Raw genomic sequence first — 22,168 nt, 5'->3', positions numbered from 1 at the left:
CCAGAAGCCGCTACAATAGTCCTGGACCACTGCAGAAGGTCTAGTGGGCAATCACTACGGAGATGAAAATAGCTAAGATGTGGTGGGTTATATTTTATATAGCTAAATTTGTTTTACCTGTTTGCCAAGCTGGGTTCCCTCCCCACTCTATACCTCCTTCCTTGAAAGAGAAAAAAAATACATCCTCCAAGAACAAGTCAAGGATGAAAAAAGAAAACCATTGCAAACTCTCACAAGTATGCTTATTCAAACACAACCATGTGTGTAATGTAGTAACAAAAGCATTTTATCTTTAGTTTCAAATTTTCAACACACAGGTGTGGGCAAAAGTAGGTTTACAGTTGTGAGTCCATGAAACAGTTTATTTTTGTATTATTTATTTATTATTTTATTATTTATTTGTGTTATTTTTCTTATTACTACTATTGTTATTTCATATCCTTACTTATGATTTCTCTTTTAGGTAATGATGATTGGTCATTTAACCTACTTTTGCTCATCTCTGTATTTTATTTTATTTTTGATTGATTGACTGATTTTGAAGATAGAAGAAGGGATAGAGAAAAAGAGAGAGACATTTATTTTGTTGTTGCCCTTATTTATGGATGCAGTTGTTGATGCCTGTATGCCCACTGACTAGGGATCAAACCCACAACCTCAGCATATCAAGACAATGCTCTAAGCAACTGAGCTACCTGGCCAGGGCCTCACTCCTGTATTTTAGAAGAGGCTCCCAATTATTTGGAGTACCAAAAGTGTTAGCATTGGCCTTCAAAATTATGCATGAAAACAATAAATAGTTTGATCTGCTTTTCACAATAGGCCAGTCTAAATTTTGGCCACATTTTCTGTTAGAACCTAATTAAGAGAATCTTTCTTATGTTGACAAGGCAACCAGAGAAAAATAATCAGACATCGGAGGGTCCTTGAAAATTATTGAGTCTTATTAATTTAAGTTAGAAATGAGAAAGGCAGGCTTAGAAAGCCATGATGGGCTCACATGTTCCCATTATTTGACTCACTTAAGAAAATGGACATTAGGGGGATGGCTTCTTTTTCTCAAATGATTTTGTTAGTAAAGTCAAAATGAATATATTTACAGCTGATTCTCATTATCTGTGGATTCAGTATTTGTGAACGTGTCAACTCACGAAAATTTATTTATAATCCCCAAATCAATACTCATGATGCACACAGAAAAGAGGAAGAGGACTTCAGTCACCTTCGGGGAAGCATAGTGTGGAAAGTCTCCCAAGCCCATCATGATCAATCTGTTCTATCTGGTCTATCACCAGTCAGAAACCCAAGATACAACTTACATTTATTCTAATTTGTCCTTTCGCTTATCTGTGTCCCATCCACTTCTCAAGGCTCCTGCATTTTGACTGCTAAATAATTCTCAGGTTTATCCTCTTTTTTTAAGATTTCCCTAAATAATTTTTTCAGTTATATCTACATCACTGTCCAGAGCTCACAAAACAGTGGTCTTAACCTGTCAACAATAACAGAAAACTTGCAAACCTGTAAGAATTTTTTTGAGTTTATTTGAGCCAAACTGTTGACAATTGCTGGGAAGCAAAGTCTCAACAGATTGAGAAAGTGCTCCAGAAAATGGCGGGTTTACTACTTCTTTTATACATCAGAATCAAAGGAGACGATAAAAGGAGGTTACACGAAATTGACTGGTGATAGATTAGGGAGGTGTGAGAAAGCAAAGGGGGAAATCACTAGGATTGGATAAAAGTGGAAATGTACATATGAAAACCCCTTACATAGAGAAGCACAAGACAGGCAAGTTAATTAACATGATAATAATAACAATGAAAGGGTTGCTTGGTTGCTGCTCTGGTAGGATGCCTGCCCTTAGAAGGCAGAAAAAGATTAACCCCACACCTCAAAGGCAGTTATCAAGTACATTATTGAAGATGCAAAAGGCAAGAGACAGGCTTCAAAGCAAACAGTGACCTTTTTCGTTCAGATAAAGAATAACTCCCTAGGACAAGAATACCCACCATAAAGCTTTAGTTAGAAAGATTTGATTTAGACCATCCTGTGTTTACCTTAGTTTCCTGTTCTCAAGGCCTTTCCCCGAGCTTGTCAGGTTCAGTTTGTGACCACACCTTGATTTATTAAAAAAATTTTGTCCACCACCTTTAGTGAAAACTTTTATCCAGAAGTAGGGAAGGGGTTGTTTGTTAAAATGCAAATTCCTGGGTCAACCTACTCAATTGAATGGTTGAGTCTAGGGATCTGTTTGTTTTTACAAGCACCTCTTGGTGCTAATATCTATTCATCCCCAAGACACAGCCCCCCTCCAGGAAGCCTTCGTTCACCCATTGAGGTTGGTTAACATCTTCTCCAGCACCCCCACATACATACATACAAAGCTATCAACATTTATCTCCTTAGATGGAAGTGGCTCTTGTGGCTGACTTCACAACCTAATAATAAACTTCCTAGGGCAAGTTCTATGTAGAGCTTTATAAGCCAGGAATAACCACACTTAGCTCCCATGTGTCTCCAGAGGCAACAGGGACCTTGATGGAGTGTGTCCAGTGTTCTGTGGCACAGAGATGAGCACTAACACAGGTATTTTCCCAGGCAGTATGCTGGGCGCTACATATTTATGGAGCACCTATTGTGTTTTAGGCATTGTAAGCTAGTTTACATAGGTTCACTACATTTTAACCAGAATGACTATGGGGTGGTATTAGCTCCATTTTACAAAGATTGGCATCAAATTAGATGGGTTCAAGCACAGACTGGAAGCCAGAACCTAGGCCAGCTGGCATCTAAACCCATGCCTCCTCCATTACCCAGCAGCATCTCTAACAGCCATCAGCGCATCCTTATTGCTAACCTAATGGTACGAAAATATCATGTGGTCCATGTACCAGATGGAGCCTTAGGTGAGGGGACAGAAGAGACCTACGGGCTGCTCCCCACCTATCCCACCCCAAGCAGAGTCTGTGTCAGGTACCATTCTTGCCTCTGGTGGTGGACTGACTACTTTGAAGTGGAGAATGGTAAAGTGATATATTGTGATTTAAAATAAGAAATAGATATTTGGTCTTGATCTCCATTCTGAGTACAGAGCTCCTAAAACCCTTGGAATTTCCTAAATGATGAGAGAGCTATAAAGGTGTCTTTTGTTATTCATAATAAGTCCTTTCAACCATGTTGGAATTTATTTTAATATACTGATTTTTAGAAAGCCCCTAGATCAGGCCTGGCCAACAGTTTTTGCCTCCGGGCCAGTCTGGAAAAAAACCTTTTTTCACTGGCCATACGAAATATTAAAATTAAAAAATATTAAATACAAAAATGATTCATTTAAGTAAATAACATTTTATTATGTAATTTGTTTATGAATAAATGTAAGTGAGTGAAAAAAATTTAATATACAATATTATTTTAATAAAAACACATTTTAATAAAAATATAATTACATACTGTATAAATATCCAAACTGTATCACAATCAATCAAAAACAATATTTAGTTAACAGAATGAGCTTGAAAGGGTTATATCACAAATAAAACAATTATTTCGTTTTACAAACAGCCTGGACACATTTTCAGTTATCAACTGCACCTATTGTTTATGCTACAATGCCACTTGATTCAGCACACGTGACCACAAAAATAACGAACTGTTTGACCTTGGGTGTGCACTGACAAACTCCGCCTAAAAGAATATGGGTTTCCCATCGCCGCTAAACATCAAACAGTTCATATCGAGTACAGACGAGTACAAAAGTTGTAAATCTTTTTTTTATATATATCCTAAAGAGATCATGCTAGAAGTTCTGGCCAGAGCAATCAGACAAGACAAAGAAATAAAAGGCATCCATATCGGAAAAGAAGAAGTAAAGCTATCACTTTTTGCTGATGATATGATCCTATACATCGAAAACCCGAAGGACTCCACAAAAAGATTATTAGAAACAATAAACCAATACAGTAAGGTCGTAGGATAAAAAATTAACATACAAAAGTCCATAGCCTTTCTATATGCCAACAATGAAATATTAGAAAACGAACTCAAAAAAACAATCCCCTTCACGATTGCAACAAAAAAAATAAAATACCTAGGAATAAACATAACAAAGAATGTAAAGGACCTATATAATGAAAATTACAAAGCATTGTTAAGGGAAATCGAAAAAGATACAATGAGATGGAAAAATATTCCTTGTTCTTGGATAGGAAGAATAAATATAATCAAAATGGCCATATTACCCAAAGCAATATACAAATTTAATGCAATTCCCATCAAAATCCCTATGAGATTTTTTAAAGAAATGGAACAAAAAATCATCAGATTTATATGGAACTATAAAAAACCCTAAATAGCCAAAACAATCCTAAGGAAAAAGAATGAAGCTGGGGGCATTACAATACCTGACTTCAAACTATATTATAGGGCCACGATAATCAAAACAGCATGGTATTGGCAGAAAAATAGACACTCAGACCAATGGAACAGAATAGAAAGCCCAGAAATAAAACCACATATATATGGTCAAATAATCTTTGATAAAGGGGCCAACAACATACAATGGAGAAAAGAAAGCCTCTTCAACAAATGGTGTTGGGAAAACTGGAAAGCCACATGCAAAAGAATGAAACTCGACTATAGCCTGTCCCCGTGTACTAAAATTAATTCAAAATGGATCAAAGACCTAAATATAAGACCTGAAACAATAAAGTACATAGAAGAAGACATAGGTACTAAAATCATGGACCTGGGTTTTAAAGAACATTTTATGAACTTGACTCCAATGGCAAGAGAAGTGAAGGCAAAGATAAATGAATGGGACTACATCAGAATAAAAAGTTTTTGCTCAGCAAGAGAAACAGATAGCCAACTAAATGGGAAATGATATTTTCAAACAACAGCTCAGATAAGGGCCTAATATCCAAAATTTACAAAGAACTCATAAAACTCAACAACAAACAAACAAACAATCCCATAAAAAAATGGGAAGAGGACATGAACAGACACTTCTCCCAGGAAGAGATACAAATGGCCAACAGATATATGAAAAGATGCTCAGCTTCATTAGTTATTAGAGAAATGCAAATCAAAACTACAATGAGATACCACCTCACCCCTGTTAGATTAGCTATTATCAACAAGACGGGTAATAGCAAATGTTGGAGAGGCTATGGAGAAAAAGGAACCCTCATTCACTGTTGGTGGGACTGTAAAGTAGTACAACCATTATGGAGGAAAGTATGGTGGTTCCTCAAAAAACTGCAAATAGAACTACCTTATGACCCAGCAATCTCTCTACTGGGTATATACCCCCAAACCTCAGAAACATTGATACGTGAAGACACATGTAGCCCCATGTTCATTGCAGCACTGTTCACAGTGGCCAAGACATGGAAACAACCAAAAAGCCCTTCAATAGAAGACTGGATAAAGAAGATGTGGCACATATACACTATAGAATACTACTCAGCCATAAGAAATGATGACATCAGATCATTTACAGCAAAATGGTGGGATCTTGATAACATTATAAGGAGTGAAATAAGTAAATCAGAAAAAAACAAGAACTACATGATTCCATACATTGGTGGAACATAAAAATGAGACTAAGAGACATGGACAAGAGTGTGGTGGTTACCAGGAGTGGGAGGAGGGAGGACATGGGAGGGAGGGAGGACATGGGAGGGAGGGAGGGAGAGAGTTAGGGGGAGGGGGAGGGGCACAGAGAACTAAATAGAGGGTGGCGGAGGACAATCTGACTTTGGGCGAGGGGTACGCAACATAATTTAATGACAAAATAACCTAGACATGTTTTCTTTGAATATATGTACCCTGATTTATTAATGTCATCCCATTACCATTAATAAAAATTTATTAAAAAAAATTTTAATTAACTTAGTACATAATGTTTTTTAAATAAACTTTTTAAAATAGTTTTACATTTACAAAAAGTTGTAAAAATTCTTTCTCAAGGTTTTGACTAAGATCAAATTCAGAAAAGTAGAGGAATATTCTGTGAAAAATTAGAAACAGCAAGGTGCCCTAGGGTGAAGGCCCTGAGTGGAAGAGAGTCCAGGGGCCTCTCTGACCCATACTGGAAACAGTGCATGCTGGAAACAGCAAAACAGCAGGGTAAGATTCAGCAACAGAAAATGTTTCGGCTCTCTGATCAGAGATTAGAAGTCAGCATGTTCCTTGCTCTTTACTGCATCCGCCGAGAACTTCTGTCTGCTTCCTTGAGGTATTTATTTGTACTGGCTAATAAATATCTGAGTAAAGCTGGGGATGGTACTTCAGTCCTTCAGTCTGCTGACCGGGGCTGTTGCCTCTCCTCGGCCCCTTGGAACATTTCATCTGGTCTTTGAGTAGTTCATTGTCACCATGACAGAAAAGTTGTAAAATAGAATGGAGACTGCTTATATACCCAGATTATTTCTCTTATTAGTAACATCTAACATTAGTATGGTATATTTGTTATAATTAATGAACTAATATTGATATTGATCAACTGATTAACCAAAGTCTTTTCTACTGTATTGTATGTAGATGTCCTTCATTTATTTTAGGTACTTTATTTTTTTATTGATTTTAATTTATTGTGTTTACATAGATTCTAGTGTTGCCCTGAATGCACCCCCTCTCCCCCGTCTTCCCCTCAACATATCCCTTATGCCCCTCTCCATAGTGCCCTGCCCCCTTCCCTTCAGCTTTATTCCATCCTATCATCCCCTTTCCCTCTGTCTGCTTTCCTCTGTCTCAATTCTGTTCCTCAGTTCACATTGTTTCTTGGATTCCTCAAATGAGAGAGGTCATATGATAATTTTCTTTTTCTGCCTGGCTTATTTTACTTAACAATAATTTCCAGGCCCATCCATGTTGTCGCAAAAGGTAAGATTTCCTTCTTTTTCATGGTCACATAGTATTCCATTGTGTATATGTACCAAAGCTTTTTAATCCATTTGTCCACTGAAGACATTTGGACTGTTTCCAGATCTTCGCTATTATAAACAATGCTGCCATAAACATGGGGGTGCATTTCTCCTTTTGAAACAGTGCTATGGTGTTCTTGGGGTATATTCCTAAAAGTGGGATAACTGGGTCAAAAGTCAGTTTGATTTTTAATTTTTTGAGGAATCTCCATACTGTTTTCCACAGAGGCTGCACCAGTCTGCATTCCCACCAGCAATGCAGGAGGGTCCCCTTTTCTCCACATCCTCGCCAGCACCTATCATGTGATGTTTTGTTGATAAGCGCCATTCTGACTGCTGTGAGGTGATATCTCATTGTGGTTTTAATTTGCATTTCTCTAATGATTAGTGATGAGCATTTTTTCATCTGCCTATTGGCCATTTGTATGTCCTCTTTGGAGAAGTGTCTTCATTTCTTTTGCCCATTTTTTGATTGGATTGTTTATCTTCCTGGTGTTGAGTTTTACAAGTTCTTTATAAATTTTCGTTATTAACCTCTTATCAGATGTATTGTCAAATATGTTTTCATGTAGTTTGTCTTTTTATTCTGTTCTATTGTCGTTAGCTGTGCAAAAGCTTTTTAGTTTGATATTTGTTTATCCTGTCTTTTATTTCACTTGCCCGTGGAGATAAATCAGCAAATATATTTCTGTGAGAGATGTTGAAGAGCTTAATGCCTATGTTTTCTTCTAAGATGCTGATGGTTTCACGGCTTACATTTAAGTCTTTTATCCTTTTTGAGTTTATTTTTGTGAATGGTGTAAGTTCGTGGTCTGGTTTCATTCTTTTGCAGGTAGCTGTCTAATTTTCCCAACACCATTTGTTAAAGAGGCTGTCTTTACTCCATTGTATGCTCTTACCTCCTTTGTCGAATATCAGTTGTCCATAAAGGCATAGATTTATTTCTAGGTTCTCTGTTCTGTTCCATTGATCTATATGTCTGTTCTTATGCCAGTACCAAGCTGTTTTGAGTACAATGGCCTTGTAGTATAACTTGATATCAGGAAGTGGGATACTTTATTCTTCCTTTTCAAGATTGCTGAGGCTATTTGTGTTCTTTTTTGGTTCCATATAAATTTTTGGAATATGTGTTCTATATCTTTGAAGTATGTCAATTAGTATTTTAATTGATATTGCATTGAATTTACAAATTGCTTTGGATAATATAGACATTTTAATGACATTTATTCTTCCTACCATGAGCAAGGTATATGCTTCTACTTATTTGTATCTTCCTTGATTTATTTTATCAATATTTTATAATTTTCGAGTACAAGTCTTTAATCTCCCTGGTTAAATTTATTCCTAGGTACTTTATTTTTTTGGTTGCAATAATGAAGGGGATTGTTTCCTTAATTTCTCTTTCTGACTGTTCATCGTTGGTGTATAAAAATGCCTCTGAATTCTGAGTATTAATTCTATATCCTGCCACCTTGCTGAATTCATTTATCAGGTCCAGTAGCTTTTTGACTGAGACTTTAGGGTTTTCTATATACAATATCATATCATCTGCAAATAATGATAGTTTTACTTCTTCTTTTCCAATTTGGATGCCTTTTACTTCTTCTTCTTGTCTAATTGCTGTGGCTAGGACTTCCAGGACTATGTTGAATGAGAATGATGAAAGGGGGCACCCCTGTCTTCTTCCTGATCTTAAGGGGATAGCTTTTAACTTTTGCCCATTGAGTATGATGTTGGCTGTGGGTTTGTCATAGATGGCCTTTATCATGTTGAGATATGTTCCCTGTACTCCCACTTTGCTGAGAGTTTTGATCATGAATGGGTGCTGGATTTTATCAAATGCTTTTTCTGCATCTATTGAAATTATGTGGTTTTTCTCCTTCCTTTTGTTTATGTGATGAATCACATTGATTGATTTGCAAATATTGTACCAGCCTTACGTTCTCAGAATAAATCCCACTTGATCATGGTGTAAGATTTTTTTCATATATTGCTGGATCTGGGTGGCTAATATTTTGTTGAGGACTTTAGCATCTAGATTTATCAGGGATATTGGCCTATAATTTTCTTTTTTTGTGTTATCTTTGCCTGGTTTTAGAATCAGAATTATGCTCACCTCATAAAAGGAGTTTGGAAGTCTTCCTCTTGAATTTTTTGAAATAGCTTGAGAAGAATAGGAGTTAGTTCTCCTTTGAATATTTGGTAGAATTCACTTGTGAAGCCATTGGGCTCCGGCTTTTCTTTGTTGGGAGTTTTTGATAACTATTTTGATGTCATTTGTTGTAATCAGTCTGTTTAGGTTTTCTAATTCTTCCAGATTAATTTTTAAAATATTATATGTTGCAAGAAGACATAACAATCCTTAATATATATGCACCAAACCAAGGAGCACCAAAATATATAAGACAGCTACTTATTGACCTTAAAACAAAAACTAACAAAAATACAGTCATACTTGGAGACCTCAATACACCGCTGACGGCTCTCGATCGGTCATCCAAACAGAGAATCAATAAAGATATAGTGGCCTTAAACAAAATACTAGAACACCTGGATATGATAGACATCTACAGGACACTTCATCCCAAAGCGACAGAGTATACATTTTTCTCTAGTGTACATGGAACATTCTCAAGAATTGACCATATGTTGGGCCACAAAGACAATATCAGCAAATTTAGAAAAATTGAAATTGTTCCAAGCATATTTTCTGATCATAAAGCCTTGAAACTAGAATTCAACTGCAAAAAAGAGGGGGAAAAACCCACAAAAATGTGGAAACCAAACAACATACTTCTAAAAAATGAATGGGTCAAAGAAGAAATAAGTGCAGAAATCAAAAGATATATACAGACAAATGAAAATAAAAATACGACATATCAGAATCTCTGGGATGCAGCAAAAGCAGTAATAAGAGGAAAGTTCATATCACTTCAGGCCTATATGAACAAACAAGAGAGAGCCGAAGTAAACCACTTAACTTCACACCTTAAGGAACTAGAAAAAGAAGAACAAAGACAACCCAAAACCAGCCGAAGAAAGGAGATAATAAAAATCAGAGCAGAAATAAATGAAATAGAGAACAGAAAAACTATAGAAAAAATCAATAAAACAAGGAGCTGGTTCTTTGAAAAGATCAACAAAATTGACAAACCCTTGGCAAGACTCACCAAGGAAAAAAGGCACAGGACTCAAATAAATAAAATCCAAAATGAAAGAGGAGAGATCACCACAGACATCATAGAAATACAAAGAATTATTGTAGAATACTATGAAAAATTATATGCCACCAAATACAACAACCTAGAAGAAATGGATAAATTCCTAGAACAATACAACCTTCCTAGACTGAGTCATGAAGAAGCAGAAAGCCTAAACAGACCAATCAGCAGGGAGGAAATAGAAAAAACTATTAAAAATCTCCCCAAAAATAAAAGTCCAGGCCCAGACGGTTATACTAGTGAATTCTATCAAACATTCAAAGAAGACTTGGTTCCTATTCTACTCAAAGTCTTCCAAAAAATTGAAGAAGAAGCAATACTTCCAAACACATTTTATGAGGCCAACATAACCCTCATACCAAAACCTGGCAAGGATGGCACAAAGAAAGAAAACTACAGACCAATATCTCTAATGAATACAGATGCTAAAATACTAAACAAAATACTGGCAAACCGAATACAACAACATATTAAAAAAATAATACATCATGATCAAGTGGGATTCATCCCAGAATCTCAAGGATGGTTCAACATACGCAAAACGGTTAACGTAATACACCATATCAACAAAACAAAGAACAAAAACCACATGATCTTATCAATAGATGCAGAAAAGGCTTTTGATAAAATACAACATAATTTTATGTTTAAGACTCTCAACAAAATGGGTATAGAAGGAAAATATCTCAACATGATAAAGGCCATATATGATAAACCATCAGCCAACATCCTATTAAACGGCATAAAACTGAGGACTTTCTACCTTAAATCAGGAACAAGACAGGGTTGTCCACTCTCTCCACTCTTATTCAACGTGGTGCTAGAAGTTCTGGCCAGAGCAATCAGACAAGACAAAGAAATAAAAGGCATCCATATCGGAAAAGAAGAAGTAAAACTATCACTTTTTGCTGATGATATGATCCTATACATCGAAAACCCGAAGGACTCCACAAAAAGATTATTAGAAACAATAAACCAATACAGTAAGGTCGCAGGATACAAAATTAACATACAAAAGTCCATAGCCTTTCTATATGCCAACAATGAAATATTAGAAAACGAACTCAAAAAAATAATCCCCTTCACGATTGCAACAAAAAAAATAAAATACCTAGGAATAAACATAACAAAGAACGTAAAGGACCTATATAATGAAAATTACAAAGCATTGTTAAGGGAAATCGAAAAAGATACAATGAGATGGAAAAATATTCCTTGTTCTTGGATAGGAAGAATAAATATAATCAAAATGGCCATATTACCCAAAGCAATATACAAATTTAATGCAATTCCCATCAAAATCCCTATGAGATTTTTTAAAGAAATGGAACAAAAAATCATCAGATTTATATGGAACTATAAAAAACCCCGAATAGCCAAAACAATCCTAAGGAAAAAGAATGAAGCTGGGGGCATTACAATACCTGACTTTAAACTATATTATAGGGCCACGATAATTAAAACAGCATGGTATTGGCAGAAAAATAGACACTCAGACCAATGGAACAGAATAGAAAGCCCAGAAATAAAACCACATATATATGGTCAAATAATCTTTGATAAAGGGGCCAACAACACACAATGGAGAAAAGAAAGCCTCTTCAACAAATGGTGTTGGGAAAACTGGAAAGCCACATGCAAAAGAATGAAACTCGACTATAGCCTGTCCCCGTGTACTAAAATTAATTCAAAATGGATCAAAGACCTAAATATAAGACCTGAAACAATAAAGTACATAGAAGAAGACATAGGTACTAAAATCATGGACCTGGGTTTTAAAGAACATTTTATGAACTTGACTCCAATGGCAAGAGAAGTGAAGGCAAAGATAAATGAATGGGACTACATCAGAATTAAAAGTTTTTGCTCAGAAGAGAAACTGATATCAAAATAAACAGACAGCCAACTATATGGGAACTGATATTTTCAAACGACAGCTCAGATAAGGGCCTAATATCCAAAATTTACAAAGAACTCATAAAACTCAACAACAAACAAACAAGCAATCCAATAAAAAAATGGGAAGAGGACATGAACAGACACTTCTCCCAGGAAGAGATACAAATGGCCAACAGATATATGAAAAGATGCTCAGCTTCATTAGTTATTAGAGAAATGCAAATCAAAACTACAATGAGATACCACCTCACCCCTGTTAGATTAGCTATTATCAACAAGACGGGTAATAGCAAATGTTGGAGAGGCTGTGGAGAAAAAGGAACCCTCATTCACTGTTGGTGGGACTGTAAAGTAGTACAACCATTATGGAGGAAAGTATGGTGGTTCCTCAAAAAACTGCAAATAGAACTACCTTATGACCCAGCAATCCCTCTACTGGGTATATACCCCCAAACCTCAGAAACATTGATATGTGAAGACACATGTAGCCCCATGTTCATTGCAGCACTGTTCACAGTGGCCAAGACATGGAAACAACCAAAAAGCCCTTCAATAGAAGACTGGATAAAGAAGATGTGGCACATATACACTATGGAATACTACTCAGCCATAAGAAATGATGACATCAGATCATTTACAGCAAAATGGTGGGATCTTGATAACATTATAAGGAGTGAAATAAGCAAATCAGAAAAAAACAAGAACTACATGATTCCATACATTGGTGGAACATAAAAATGAGACTAAGAGACATGGACAAGAGTGTGGTGGTTACCAAGGGTGGGGGGGGGAGGGAGGACATGGGAGGGAGGGAGGGAGAGTTAGGGGGAGGGGGAGGGGCACAGAGAACTAGATAGAGGGTGACGGAGGACAATCTGACTTTGGGCGAGGGGTTTGCAACATAATTTGATGACAAAATAACCTAGACATGTTTTCTTTGAATATATGTACCCTGATTTATTAATGTCATCCCATTACCATTAATAAAAATTTATTAAAAATAAAAATATTATATGTTGCAAGGAATTTGTCCATTTCATCTAGGTTGTCTAATTTTTTGGCATACAGTTCTTCATAGTATTTTCTTACAATCCTTTGTATTTCTGTTGTGTCAGTTGTTATTTCTCCCCTCTCATTTCTAATTTTATTTATTTGAGTCCTCTCTCTTTTTTTCTTGGTGAGTCTCGTTAAAGGTTCATCGATCTTGTTTACCTTTTCAAAGAACCAGCTCTTGGTTTCATTGATCCTCTGTATTGTTTCTTTAGCCTCTATGCCATTTATTTCCGCTCTGATCCTTATTATTTCCTTCCTTCTACTACCTCTGGACTTAACTTGCTGTTCTTTTTCTAGTTCTTTTAGATGCAGGGTTAAATTGTTTATTTGAGCTTTTTCTAGCTTCTTAAGGTATGCTTATAATGCTATGAACTTCCCTCTCAATACTGCTTTTGCTGTGTCCCATAAATTTTGAGTTGTTGTATGCTCATTATCATTCGTTTCTAGGAATTTTTTTAGTTCTTTGATCTCATTGTTAACCCATTCATTATTTAACATGCTATTTAGTTTCCAAGTGCTTGAGTATTTTTCAGTTTTTCTGTTGTAATTGATTTCTAGTTTCATGTCTTTGTGGTCAGAGAAGATTCTTGATATGATTTCAATCTTCTTAAATTTGTTGAGACCACTTTTGTGCCCTAACATGTGGTCTATCCTAGAGAATGTACCATGAGCACTTGAAAAGAATGTATATTATGCAGCTTTAGGGTGAAAGGTTCTGAAGATATCTACTAAATCAAGTTGATCTAGTCTAGTGTGTCCTTTGAGTCTGTTGTTTCTTTGTTAATTTTCTTTCTTGAGGATATATCTCTGATGTTAGAGGGGTATTGAAATCCCCTACTATTATAGTATTGCTGTTGATTTCACCCTTTATATCCATCAAAGTCTGCTTTATATATTTAGGTGCTCCTATTATAGGTGCATAGATATTTATAATGCAATCTTCCTATTGGATTGCTCCCTTTATCACTATGTAGTGACTTTCTTTATCTCTTAGTATAGCCTTCGTTTTAAAGTCCATTTTGTCTGATGTAAGTATTGCTACCCCAGCTTTTTATCATTTCCATGAAATATTTTTTTCCATCATTTTACCTTCAGTCTATGTGCATCTTTTGTTTTAAGGTGTGTCTCTTGTAGACAGCATATGTATGGGTCCTGTTTTCTTATCCACACAGTTAGCCTATGTCTTTTGATTGGATTATTTAAACCATTTACATTTAAGGTTATTATTGATATGTAGTTGTTTATTGCCATTTTGTTCTTTAAAACTGTATTCCTCTTTTACTATATTCTTTTCCCCTTTTGATCTGTTTACAACAAGCCTTTAACATTTCTTGTAGCATTGGTTTGGTTGTAATAAATTCCTTGGGTGTTTGTTTGTTTTTGTTTTTGTTTTTGGTCTGGGAAGCTTTTATTTCTCCTTCAATTTTAAAGAATAGAATTGCTGGATAAAGTAGTCTTGGTTGTAGGCTCTTGTTCTGCCTTACGTTGAATCTTTCTTGCCATTTCCTTCTGGCCTCAAGTGTTTCTGTTGAGAAGTTGGATGTCATCCTTATGAGGGCTCCTTTGTAGGTGATAGCCTTTTTTCTCTAGCAGCTTTTAATATGATATTTTCTCTTTATCACTTAGCTTTGGTAATTACGATGTGTCTTGGTGTAGATTTTCTTGGGTTTCTCTTTAATGGAACCCTCTGTGCTTCTTGAATCTGCGTGACTTTTTCCTGCATCAATTTAGGGAAGTTTTCAGCTACGATTTGATTTAACAATATCTCTATCCCTTATTCTTTCTCTTCTTCTTCAGGAACCCCTATGATGCGGATGTTATTTCTCTTCATGTTGTCACAGAGCTCTCTTAGAGTTTCTTCAGACTTTTTGAGTCTCTTTTCTTTTTGCTGCTCTGCTTCCATGCCTTTGTTTATCTTGTTCTCTAACTCACTGAATCAATTCTCAGCTTCATGCATCCTGCTTTTAATTGCTTCCATTGTGGTCTTCATTTCTGATATTGTATTTTTCATTTCTGACTGATTCTTTTTTATTATTTCAATGTCCTTTTTTATACTTGCTATCTCTTTATTTAGTTGTTCGTTATGATCATGTATTGTTGTTCTAAGATATTTGAACATCCTAACAATCATTATTTTAAACTCTGCATCCAGTAATTTGGTTATATCTGACTCATTCAAGTCCTTTTCTGGGGATTTCTCTTGATTCAATTCAATTGGGTTGCATTTCTCTCCCTTCCCATTTTGTCTGTGTATAGGGTGTGGCTATACACAGTAGAAGGGTGTGGCTACTTCAGCTCCAGCCAGCTGAAGCCATCGCTGCGGTTTCTGCCTCTCCTCTGCAGGAGGGGCTGTGTTCACATGCCTGGGTCTAAAAGCCTTGGCTTTCGCCTGGCCGCTGTGGGTGGGGCTGCCTCGGCACCATGGGCAGGTGTGAGCACCTTTGCTCAGCTGTGGGTCTCCGCTTATTCTTGGGCTTTTGCCCCGTCCCCATGGGTGGAGTTGCACTCACGAATCAGGCCGCAAGCCCTGGCTCTGTGGGCCGGGTTGGGCTGCGTGCCTGCGCTCAGCCACAGTTCTCTGTCTGTTCCTGGGCTTTTGCCCCGCCCCCTTAGGCGGAGTTGCACTTATACGTCAGGCCACAAGCCCTGGCCGTGTGGGTTGGGCTGGGGTGCGTGCCCACGCTCAGCCTTGGGTCTCTGCAGATTCCAGGCTTTTGCCTTTCCCCTGTGGGTGGGATTGCAGGTGGGCCTGCAGCCGGCCAGACCACTTTTGTGTGCCCCTTCTGTTCCTTCCTGGTGAGTCTGAGCTCACACTGGGCCTGTTGTGGCTGGCCCAGCTTCCGCCCCCACCGACGGGACTACGCTTCCGCATCCCACTGCCCGTCCTCCGGCTAGCCCTCAGCAGTGTGGGTGGGGGAACTGCACCTCAGACCCTAGACTCAATACTGTATTCCTTAAGGCTCCCTCCTTCTAAGTGACTCTGCTCTGAGTGCCACAGAAGAGCTTGTTTGGCTGGTGTCCTGTTCCCTTTGCTGGTATTGCTCGTTCCAGGGGAAATATTCACTTCAGATTTGAGGAGTGACTCAGCCCAGGGGTTAGGGTGTTCCTGCCTGTGCCTACTAGATTACACTCTCTTGCTGCTACTCTGGTCTTTTCCTTTCTCCCTGTCCCCCAGAGCCACGGGTGAGTGGTTGAAAGAGGTTTTCTGCGTGGTTCCTTCAAGAAGAACCCTGGGTCTGAGAAATCTATCTCTTTCTCACAAACAGTATCCTGACTTGTTTTTCAGCTAAATACTGTCCATACACTTCTTCTAAGCTCTGGGGCTGTAGGCTGGGGCTTCGTTCCTGGCCCTACCCTCTCAACTAAACTCATTTTCCGCAACACGAGTCTCTCTGGGCTGCCGTTTGCTCCCAGAGGCTGGGCAGCCCTCTCCATGTTTTTACTTTTCCTACCAGTCTCTGTGTGGCTTCTTCAGTGTTCCTTGGTTAAAGAGTCCTCTTTGTTTAGTCCAAAAAAAAAAAAAGTTGTAAATCTTTATAATGGAATTTTTAAAAAAAAAATAAAGAAGTATCGCAAATCCATTCGGCCAATTATAGGAAGTTAACCCTAGATTAGTCACACGTGGAATTCTTTCCCGTGTATCAGTATCTTCTTAAATATCTCGGTTTCCAATGATCAAAGATGCTTCTGCTTCTGAGTAGCTGAGATTTTAAAGTAGCGGAGAATATTAAAAATTTAATCGTGGGCTGCATAAACTCATTATGTGGGCTGCATCCAGCCCGTGGGCCATAGATTGGCCATGTCTGCATAGCCTTAGAATGGGAGCTGGTTGCTACGGGAACCACCAACTACATAGGAGAGAGTTGGAACTTTCAGCCCCAGTGCATGACCTCCTAAGGAGGGAAACTGGCCTGGAGGTTGAATCATCCACAGCCAGAGATTTAATCAATAATATCTATGTACTAAAGCCTCTATAAAACCCCAAAAAGACAGGTTGGAGAGCTTCTGGAGGTGTTTAGAGGGTTGCACACCTGGACAATATGACAGTCTGGACTCCTTCCCACACACCCTGCCCTCTATGTCTCTTCAAGTTCTCTGTTTCTTTAATAGCCTTTATAATAAACCAGTAATTTAGTAAGTAAACTGTTTCCCTGAGTTCTGTGAACCAGTCTACCAAATTAGTCAAGCCCCAAGGAGGTTGTGGGAACCTGTGATCTACTGCCAGGCCATCAGAGCACAGGTGACCTCCTGGACTTCAGATTGGCATCTGAATTGGTGTGTGTATGTGTGGGGACAGTCTCATGGGGCAATGCCCTTAACCTGTAGGTTCTGACACTGTCCCCAGGCAGATAATGTTAGAAAAGAGTTCAATGTAGGACACAAAGCTGGTATGTGAGAATCTGAGAAGTGCTGGATGTGTGGAAAGAAACCCCCATGCTTGGGGACCAGAAGTACCCCAAGTGAGTACTGAGAGAGAGGAAACCCTGAGCAGGTAAGAAGGGGGAAGGAGATAGATCATCTTACAGGGACTCCCCTCACCTTGGCTACCTTTGCTCGGAGGCTCAGGAAGCAGAGTGAGGAGGCTGTATTCCAGGGCACTGCTCCACGCATCCAGCTGGTTCGAATGAATGAGGTACAGAATGGAATGCTGCAGGAGTAGATACTCCAAGGCTTTGACTCCATGGCGGTGTATGTAACAAGATAGAGCCCCAACCTGATCCTACCTCTCTTCACGTAAGCGGCCCCAAAAGGTAAAGCAGAGACTAAGCAAACATTTTCCTCATCATCTGGTTTCCACTGTCAAAATCATTTCTATGTCTGACTCCACCCCTAGCCTGACTATGAACTCGAGAAAGGTTAAGAGCACCTTACCGGGCAACCGGATTGGCTTCCACGGGGCAGAGTTTGGCACATAGGCATGCTTCGTGGCTGTGACGACCAACTGACTTCCCAGCTTATACTGGAACTTGATGAAGGTGACGCCATCTGTGCCTGAGGTGCCAGAGGCAATGGAGACCTGGTTGGTGAAAATCTCGATGAGTGCATCTGGGACAGGCTGATGGGTGCTGGCATCACTGATGTGGACCTTCAGGGTAACCTCTGTGACAGGAAAAAAGCAATAAAGAACAATGGCTGTTCATTGGGCCACTTCAACAGTGGTTCCGCTATAAATGCTCCAGGAGGTGGAAAGTGCAATATGCTAAGGAAATCGAGATCTACATCCCAAATATGAATCATTTAACCAGGGAAAATTTTCTTTTTAGGCGTCTTTTTTTTTTTTTTTGTATTTTTTTTCTGAAGCTGGAAACGGGGAGAGACAGTCAGACAGACTCCCGCATGCGCCCGACCGGGATCCACCTGGCACGCCCACCAGGGGCGACGCTCTGCCCACCAGGGGGTGATGCTCTGCCCCTCCGGGGCGTCGCTCTGCTGCAACCAGAGCCACTCTAGCGCCTGGGGCAGAGGCCAAGGAGACATCCCCAGTGCCCGGGCCATCTTTGCTCCAATGGAGCCTTGGCTGCGGGAGGGGAAGAGAGAGACAGAGAGGAAGGAGGGGGGTGTGGAGAAGCAAATGGGCGCTTCTCCTATGTGCCCTGGCCGGGAATCGAACCTGGGTCCCCCGCACGCCAGGCCGACGCTCTACCGCTGAGCCAACCGGCCAGGGCCTAGGCGTCTCTTTTTATTTTACATGATTTCCTATTTTATTTGAAATCACTTTCACAAATTGCTTTCTCTTCGCTCTTCCCTGCTCAAATCAACAAATAATTGAGAGAAAAATTCTGTCCCTTTAAGACATTGTATAGCAAACAATACTTTTTTTATTCTTCCCAGCGTTGCCTGCAAACACAGCCTGAACAAGCTCAAACTGCTCTGTAAGGATCCTGCAGGCTCTAAGACTTGCAGCCATATTCACCAAAGGCTCTAGTGAACACAGACAAGAGCAACCCAGGATCACTTTGCTGGTAGTCATGAAAATTAGACCCAAACGTAGTCCAAAATATCATTAAAAGAAAGAACCCATAGGGTGGGAAGAGACAAGGTTAGAAGAAAAAAAGAAAATAAATATTTGAAAAGATAAATGAAACTGAGTCAGTAATATTGGCAAGAAAAAGATAATAAATGTGGAAAATGGACACATCCAAATTAATGTTAAAATATTAAAATGAAGTGGATCATTTTCATTTATTCATGCGAGAGATATTTACTGAGCTGCTACTCTATGTCTAGAATTGTGAGCAATTGTGCAAATTACAGCAGTGAAGAAAAGTGAGTACGAACGCAAGTGCTATTCTTGGGGGCATCTGGTGCAGGGACAAAAGGGGCACTGATGGAAAAGCATATGCAATGGCTCAGAGGCAAGATAAAGCCTTGCCTCCTGAGAAACAGAAATAGGTTCTGAAAGCTGGTTGGAAAGTGCAAGGTGTTTGAGGCTCAGTGAGAGGCAAGGATAGAGAGGCAAGTAGGGGCCACATCACCAATGGCTTCAGAACCGATCTAAAAGGATCATTCTTTATCCCAAGGGCAATGGGAATCTCAACGGTTTTAAACAGGGGAGTGTAAATCAAACGTACATTGTGGAAACGTCTGGCTTTAGGTGAATGATGGACTAGGAGAGAGGCGAGCCTGAAGACTGAGTTTCCAAGTAAGAGGCCTTTGCAAAAAATAACCTAGGAAGAGATGATGGTGCATCAGACACCAGCACCATAATGAACGTCAATTAAGAGATTCTCTCCCAGAATAAACAGAGGTGTACCCTGCTCCAATAAACTTCTCTTTCTTAGGTGCTTGATATCCAAAGCTCTTCCACAACTAGGGCACCCACATCGAGAAGAATTTCCTTTTGCTTCGAGAACCTGCACCTTGGTAACTTGCCAACTACATACAATACCTATGATAACAAAGCAACCTTGTCAATACTGCAAATTTTAGCTAGTCATTCATTTTCTCACCCATTTTTTAACATTCTGACATAAGACATTTTTGGACTAGATGACTATAAAGAACAGCTAAAGAACACTACTGTACCACATAAAGGTCTCAAAACCTAGCAGAGACAAAAAAAAAGTGTTACGGAAACTGAACAACAAAAAAGGTAGATTGTTCGAACCATGCTATAGAAGGAGAAAACTAATGTCATAAGAATGATAAAATCAACATCATGAAAATCAAGGATATTCCTGACCTGTGCTGGTGCAGAGGATAAAGCATCGACCCGGAATGCTGCAGTGATTGGTTTGAAACCCAGGCTTGCCTGGTCAAGGCATATGCAGGAAGCAATGATAAACTGATAAGCTGATGCTTCCTGCTCTTTCTCTCTGCCTCTCTCTCTCTCTCTCTCCTCTCTCTAAAATCAATAAATTAAAAAAAAAAAGGCCCTGGCCGGTTGGCTTAGCGGTAGAGCGTCGGCCTGGCGTGTGGGGGACCTGGGTTCGATTCCCAGCCAGGGCACATAGGAGAAGCGCCCATTTGCTTCTCCACACCCCCCTCCTTCCTCTCTGTCTCTCTCTTCCCCTCCTGCAGCCAAGGCTCCATTGGAGCAAAGATGGCCCGGGCGCTGGGGATGTCTCCTTGGCCTCTGCCTCAGGCGCTAGAGTGGCTCTGGTCGGGGCAGAGCGACGCCCGGAGGGGCAGAGCATCGCCCCCTGGTGGGCAGAGCTTCGCCCCTGGTGGGCGTGCCGGGTGGATCCCGGTCGGGCGCATGCGGGAGTCTATCTGACTGTCTCTCCCCGTTTCCAGCTTCAGAAAAATACAAAAAAAAAAAAAACAGAGTCGGCAGACAGGCTCAAAATAGCCAAGTGGAAAATCAAGGATATGACATTACAAAACTTTAGTCAGTTCCTTCCAATGGTATCACTGTCATCTTAATGCAGATTTGCAGAACGTACCCCAACTGTTTTCTTATTTCAATCTTCCTTGTACAAGTTGTAACATAAATTAACTCAGCTTTCATTAATATTCACATAGCAAAAGTCCTCTCCACAACAGAGCATGTGGGAAGGTGGCTTTGTAGGACCACATAGATAATTATGCAATTTTATGGTAATACAACATTTACTAACAATTGGGGTTACAAGATTTCTGCTCTCTCTTCACTGTTTGCTGGGATGGTAAAAGCAGCTGAGGTCAGGGAAAAAGCAAAAGGATTCCTGAATAAGCACAGAAAGAAAACGTTCTACTGAAAGCAATGCACTCCAGTCTATTTATTTTTAATACAGGAAGCCTCGTTTACGTTCTGCAATTGTATACTTCGAAAGAGACTAGTGAGCTGTTTTTTGTTTTTGGTGTGACAGTCAGTACATGAAAAGAATGTCAGTATAACTTTGTAATTATTACAGACCATTGGTGCATCATTTTTTTAATTGATTGACTTTAGAGAGACAGAAAAGAGACAGAGAGACAGAGAGAGATAGAGAGAGAAAGAAGCATTCATTTGCTGTTCCACTTAGTTGTGCATTCATTTATCAGTTCCTGTATGTGTCCTGACCAGGGATGGAGCTGCATCCTAGGTGTTTTGGGATGACACTGTAATGGACTGAGCTAACTGCCCAGAGCCTGGGGTACCATTTTTCTTAGTTTGCCGTATGCTTTATTCATATGACAGTATATCATGAATAGTCCTCCAGTCCAATAGCACTAGATCTGTTCATTTTTTAAAAATACATTTTAATTTCTTAGAGCAGTTTTAGGTTCATAGCAATATTGCGTGGAAGTTACATGGTTTTCCCTTTGAGATATAATTTTTCTCCAGTAACACTTATTAGATTATCCATTCAACAACAAACAAAATTATTTGTACCATACAAGTAATCTTATGCCACGGTGTGTGGGCCACTATTTACTAATACTACTCTCATTTTGCAGATAAAAGGGAGTTCCTATAAAGAGCCCCAGGTCTAAACATGCATTCGGGTGCCCTGTGTTCCTCTGATGGCCAGTGAGAGCTTAGAGGTCCTGCTGAGTGGGGGCACCTCACCATTCGTCCCCTCCTTACACCACACATCTATCACCAACTTTTGCTGATTTTAATTCCAAAATATATGTCTCAGAGTAGGCCTCTCCTCCTTA

The 22,168-nt window shown here is 39.2% G+C and overlaps 1 protein-coding gene across 4 annotated transcripts in view; it reads right to left on the bottom strand.

Moving 5' to 3' along the window:
- The window catches only part of FAM171A1 (family with sequence similarity 171 member A1), a 159,947-nt gene that overhangs the window by 57,743 nt on the left and 80,036 nt on the right, over positions 1-22,168 (bottom strand). For all 4 annotated transcript variants that reach the window (XM_066280742.1, XM_066280741.1, XM_066280744.1 and 1 more), the window contains one exon: positions 17,975-18,202. In XM_066280742.1, coding sequence (XP_066136839.1) covers positions 17,975-18,202 — 228 coding nt within the window. The remainder of the gene's footprint in view (positions 1-17,974; positions 18,203-22,168) is intronic.

This window comes from Saccopteryx bilineata, chromosome 5 (genome assembly GCF_036850765.1).
Source record: "Saccopteryx bilineata isolate mSacBil1 chromosome 5, mSacBil1_pri_phased_curated, whole genome shotgun sequence".
Taxonomy (NCBI): domain Eukaryota; kingdom Metazoa; phylum Chordata; class Mammalia; order Chiroptera; family Emballonuridae; genus Saccopteryx; species Saccopteryx bilineata.
This window is presented reverse-complemented; position numbering and strand designations above follow the sequence as displayed.